Raw genomic sequence first — 6,000 nt, 5'->3', positions numbered from 1 at the left:
TAATAATATAATATATTCATTTATTGAAGATAACCAAACTTACAGATATTTAATGTTGAATATTAACATATTGTACATAAACCATGACAAATTATCATGCGCATCTTGAAAACAACAATGAAACAAGCAAAGTGAAAAGACATTAGACAATCAATCAATATGTAGTTAAATGATTTCATAATTTATTGATTAAATACATTTTTCTAAAAAGCTCTAAAACACCAAGTATAAGAATACAATACAAATAAACATATAAAATATTCAGTATAACATTAATAAAATGTCAAATTGAATACAAATTTTAGATAAATACAAACACAGATCCACAAGTCATGTCTATTACCCGATAATATTTAAATTATCGTTCTGAAATTAAATCATTATGTACATTCACCAAAATTTTCTCTGAATTGTTTTTTACTGTAAAATACTATATTTTTACTTGTAATTTATTTTTGCTGAAAAGATGATTTAGTGAAAATAAAATCCTGTGAATATACCTTTTTTTCTACATTTTATACTTAACTCATCAAAAATCAATGCCAAAAAGTCCTTTCAGGGAAAATGAATACCAGCTCAAATAAAGTATTTGACAGTAATAGGAGATTTTCAGTACAGTACAATGTGTTACCTTACATGACTACCAATGTACACATGTTACAATACAATACATTCTGTATTGTAATGATAGCACATAATTGAAGGTAAAAATATGCAGTATGTGCACACAATTTGATATCAGTAGCCAGGAATTGAGAGACATTTAGGCAAGAAATGCAAAATAAAAACAAACAAAAACATTCTGTACCGAATATGAAACAAAATGCAAACTCATGACTGTTGTCCAGCTCACACCACACCAATAGAAGTCAAATATTCAGAGAATAGGCAGTCTCAAAATACTGTATTTGCTCTATTTATGTACATGACAGGTGTGTTTTTATTGGTAAAATTATAATATAATGATTTAGTATATATGGTTTATATATGCTTTTAATGGAGAATAGAGTAAATATGGTAGTTAAATACAGGATAGTGGTATATACTTTATTAAACACTGTTAGTCCTGAGCACAGTTTGTAAATATCCCACTATTTGGGTTACACAAAACTCGGTGTTAGATGGGACAATTTGTGACTATCCTATCAATTTTGTAATAATTTCAAATTAAAGAATTAAAAGTGCACTGCTCAGGAAAAATACGCAGAACAGCACATGCAGTTGAAATCAGAGCACAGCTGAAGGCAAATCCAAGTTTTAAAATGAACTATTAAAAACCAATGTCAGAAAGACTAATAATAGTTCAGGTCATAACTTGTGTGTTGTTTAACCTGAAATAAACGCCCTCTTTGTTCAAGAGATCATTGTGTTTGCCTTCTTCTATTACTTTACCATGTTGTATAACAACAATCTTGTCAGCATCTTGAATAGTTGATAAACGATGGGCAATGACCAAACATGTACGACCTACGCTGGCTTTGTCGAGTGCTTCTTGTACTACCTATTGTCACAAAATAAATATATATACACATTTAGTATTGATGATAAAAAGCCAAAAGAATCACAAACACAGTTTGTCAGTCAGCAGAGAATGGATGAAACATACCGATTCACTTTCTGTATCTAATGCTGATGTTGCTTCATCCAGTAGAAGTATCTTAGGATTTCTGACTAAAGCTCTGGCAATAGCAACTCTTTGCTTCTGTCCACCTGATAACTGAGTTCCTTTATCCCCTACACCTGTCTCATATCCCTGGTAAAAAATGTGAATAAACACAAGTCATTAAAAATGAAACAGTCCCCGTTAAATTTGTGAAAGTTCTCTTTGTGCTTGTCATATTAAAGTGGAGGGGTTGTTGCGAGCATGTCCTTGAGTGGTGTATACAACAGATTGTTTACATCAAATTCGAACACGTGTTGCGTGACGACCCTTCCAGTTTTAGACATAGCAAAGAAAAATGTAGATCACAAGTGAAAGCATGTCCAAGTTATCACAAACAAGATGGCCGCCAGTCGGACATATTTGATCAAATTGAAATATGCACTGTTGGATTCTGAAATATGACTCTGAACAGATGCACGGACGGACGGACGGACGGACGGACGGACGGACAAACAGAGACCAACAGGGATAAGAAGACAAAAAAACTAAGCTCTATTGAAGAACATAGTTAAACTCTGGTGACCTTGCCCTTTGTTATATATTATTCCCTTTATCATAGTTTGTTTCAATATGAATATGCATTGTCATAATTAATTTTGAATACAAACAAGTTTTGGGGTTGAAACAACAGTGGGAAAGCAATTTACTGAATGTCCTTGATAGATGTAAATATCTTACAAAAACATTGGTGCCTAATTTGTTTAATTATTTTAAGGGACACAATTTCAAGCTTTATTCAAAGTAATTCAGAGTTTTTATTATAAAAACAAATGCTGCATCTCAGAAAAAAAGTGCTGCATTTAAACGTGAATAGATTCATAAATCATGCAAGATACCAGAAAATCTTAGCTGGCTTTTGCCCAAGTATTTTGTACAGGTGTCTGTCAAAAATTAATGATCCACTGAGACAAATATGAACTGCCTTATTATATTCAATGTGTGACTACTGTATTATTTGAGAAGTAAAAGAAAACGCCCTTTATCATGTTGCAAGCTTTGTTTTGTATGCAAATCAACTTAACTTTACGGTGTCCAGTGAGAGAGAAGTTAACAGCACTTTTGCCTCCTGCAAATCTACATCTTCAAACATTGCAATCTTGGTTTTTTTAAACGCGTTTTTTAAATTATTATTATAAAAGCTCTATTATTCTGTTCTATTAGCTGAAACAAATTCCTGTGAATTTTCATTTGTCGAATGAACTGTTTTGTTAAATACAGAATACCTATTTTTGAGTTTTTTTCAAAATGTGGATGCAATGTTTTGCTTTTTATGTATTTTTTATGTATTGTTGTTGATTTGATAATTTTGAACTAAACAGATTTTCTATTAGCTTCAGATCTTGATCAAAGTTTGGCATCCAATTCATACAAGTGCTTATCTTTTTTCCTGTAAAGATTTTAGGTTTGCAAATATGTATCAGACTGTGCAAAAACTCTCTCCATGAGTTGGTTTTGAAACCCAGTCTAGTATTTCCATGGGATTTGGGAGATACATTACAAAGGATATTATTACGAGATAAATGTTTTGCTTCATTGAACACAGACAACAATGCATATTTCCACTGAGATCAGTGACCTTTAAATGTGTATCACCAGTGATCAGTCAAGTAGAAACAGTCAAAATATTTTATCTGATTTTTGCATATTTTCATACAGGACTTCTGTTGTTCATACTCAGGGAAGACTTTATACTGAGGAATAAGGTGACAAAGTTTGATAAAGTTTGGAATAGAATTAGTTAAGTTAGTGTGCACACAACAACAATATTAACAACGACAATGACAATGCCGGACAGAAATTTTTCCCTTAATATACCTTTTCCTTCCATCTTTGATGTTACGGGCAAGGTAAAAACCAGTATTACAAGTAGCATTGTTCTTTTACAAGGTGACTGTGTATATTTTTCTTCATGTTTCAAATATTGTACTTGTGTACTAATGAACTCACCAGAGGCAAACTCTCAATAAAACTATGAATATTTGCATTAGTTGCAGCTTGAATGATTTCTTCCATGGGTACTTCACGGGAATTGTCCCCATAGGCGATATTTTCAGCAATAGAGCAATCAAATAATGTTGGTTCTTGTGAAACAATACCAATCTGAGATCTCAACCACTGGATGTTTAGATCCCTTACATTGTGCCCATCTAATATCTAGAATCAAAAATTAAAACAAAGTTACATTTAGGCAATGGAGTGAAGTAAGGTAGACCAACTTACCACCATACCGCCTATGGATCATATAATCTCTGTATTATCAGGGAATAGAGTAAGGTAGACCAACTTACCACTGTACCTGCCCATGGATCATATAATCTCTGTATTATCAGAGAATAGAGTAAGCTAGACCAACTTACCACTGTACCTGCCCATGGATCATATAACCTCTGTATTATCAGAGAATAGAGTAAGGTAGACCAACTTACCACCATACCAGCCCATGGATCATATAACCTCTGTATTATCAGAGAATAGAGTAAGGTAGACCAACTTACCACTGTACCTGCCCATGGATCATATAATCTCTGTATTATCAGAGAATAGAGTAAGGTAGACCAACTTACCACCATACCAGCCCATGGATCATATAACCTCTGTATTATCAGAGAATAGAGTAAGGTAGACCAACTTACCACTGTACCTGCCCATGTATCATATAATCTCTGTATTATCAGAGAATAGCGTAAATTAGACCAACTTACCAACATACCAGCCCATGGATCATATAATCTCTGTATTATCAGGGAATAGAGTAAAGTAGACCAACTTACCACCATACCTGCCCATGGATCATATAATCTCAATCTGATTAAAATCTGATGTAGTGTACGGGCTTTAATTAATTTGGCTATAAACTTATTTCATTTTATTTTTTATTACTTTTGTTATTAATGCCTTTTTATTTTATTATTTTACTTTGATTTTGATTTTGTGATTTTTTTTTTTAATTCCGCCCTACCTACATCTGACCCGATGCCTATGTAACGAGATTTCAACGAGACCCACTATCGACGATTTTAGTCAACGAATCACAGACATCCTTCTATAGCGCACATAATGACGTCACTGGGCAGAGTGGCAAACACACTCAAATAAAATGGCGGATTATACCGACATTAGCGACCGAGAATAACACGGCTTTTCGGTAAGTTTAGTTAATTAATGGTACATGCAACGAAAATCATTTTTATGTCAATACTGTGGCTCGAATGGTTCGAGTTTAGATCGTTATTTTGCGTAGTTATTCTGGAAGTGGCGATTTTGTTTCCACCGGTTCGACCGAACACCGGTGTCTTTTTCCAGTCGCTTGCCCTCAGGCTGGAGATGGGTGATGTTTTGTTGACGATCGGGCCAAAATCGTCTACATTATTGAAGCCGTAGCTGTAAATATTCATCGAAATGTGTCAACATTTTGTACATTATACAATAACTCTTTATTAAAGTAATGGAGCTGATTTGGACTGGAATAAAATATTTTTTATTTGGAACACATTTTTTTGCTCCAATTTTCTGCGTTGATGCCGTGGGCCGGTGACAGTTATACAATTTAAAATCAGTTTGCATTGTTTACTATAGCTGTTTGCAGTGTTCTAATTATTACGATTTACTTATTTTTTTGCTTCCATTCTAGATAATTATGCTCAGTGTTTGATGTAAAATTGAAGCGATGACTGAATGAACGAACCTTGGCTGGCAAAGATGTATCTGGAAGTGTACACATTTGTTGGAAGTGAAAAAAATATTCAATGTAATGACAAAAATTGTAAAATGCTATTGAATTTCTTTTGTAAATAAAAATATACTAGCAATTTTCTATTAATGGTTTATTCAAGTGGGCAAAATATAATGTACAGAAAGATTGCCCGTAGAGTATCACTAACCTGGCTACACTGAAAAGTAAGCAACCGACAGCCTGTATAAAAGGGGGCTGTGATTGGCTGTTACTTACGCGAGATTTGAACGGGACTTACATACATGTAGGCGTCGGATCAGATATAGGTAGGGCGGAATTAAAAAGAAAACACAAAATAAAGGTAAAATAATAATAAAATAAAAAGGAATAAAAAATAAAATTAAAATAAGTTTATAGCCAAAATAATTAAAGCCCGTACACTACATCAGATTTTAATCAGATTGATATAATCTCTGTATTATCAGAGAATAGAGTAAGGTAGACCAACTTACCAGACTATGGATTATATAACCTCTGTATTATCAGAGAATAGAGTAAGGTAGACCAACTTACCAACATACCAGACGATGGATCATATAATTTCTGTATTATCAGAGAATAGAGTAAGGTAGACCAACTTACCAACATACCAGACTATGGATCA

The 6,000-nt window shown here is 33.4% G+C and overlaps 1 protein-coding gene across 3 annotated transcripts in view; it reads right to left on the bottom strand.

Moving 5' to 3' along the window:
- LOC100379035 (ATP-dependent translocase ABCB1-like) overlaps positions 1-6,000 on the bottom strand; it is a 53,004-nt gene continuing 47,004 nt past the window's right edge. For all 3 annotated transcript variants that reach the window (XM_085501524.1, XM_085501523.1, XM_085501525.1), the window contains 3 exons: positions 3,611-3,817; positions 1,607-1,753; positions 1-1,501 (listed from right to left, as the gene is read on the bottom strand). In XM_085501524.1, coding sequence (XP_085357650.1) covers positions 1,304-1,501; positions 1,607-1,753; positions 3,611-3,817 — 552 coding nt within the window. In that variant the 3' untranslated portion in view covers positions 1-1,303. The remainder of the gene's footprint in view (positions 1,502-1,606; positions 1,754-3,610; positions 3,818-6,000) is intronic.

Source organism: Saccoglossus kowalevskii, chromosome 7 (assembly GCF_978046115.1).
Source record: "Saccoglossus kowalevskii chromosome 7, keSacKowa6.1, whole genome shotgun sequence".
Classification (NCBI taxonomy): domain Eukaryota; kingdom Metazoa; phylum Hemichordata; class Enteropneusta; family Harrimaniidae; genus Saccoglossus; species Saccoglossus kowalevskii.
Note: the sequence above shows the minus strand (reverse complement) of the source record. Positions and strands in the feature narration are given on the sequence as shown.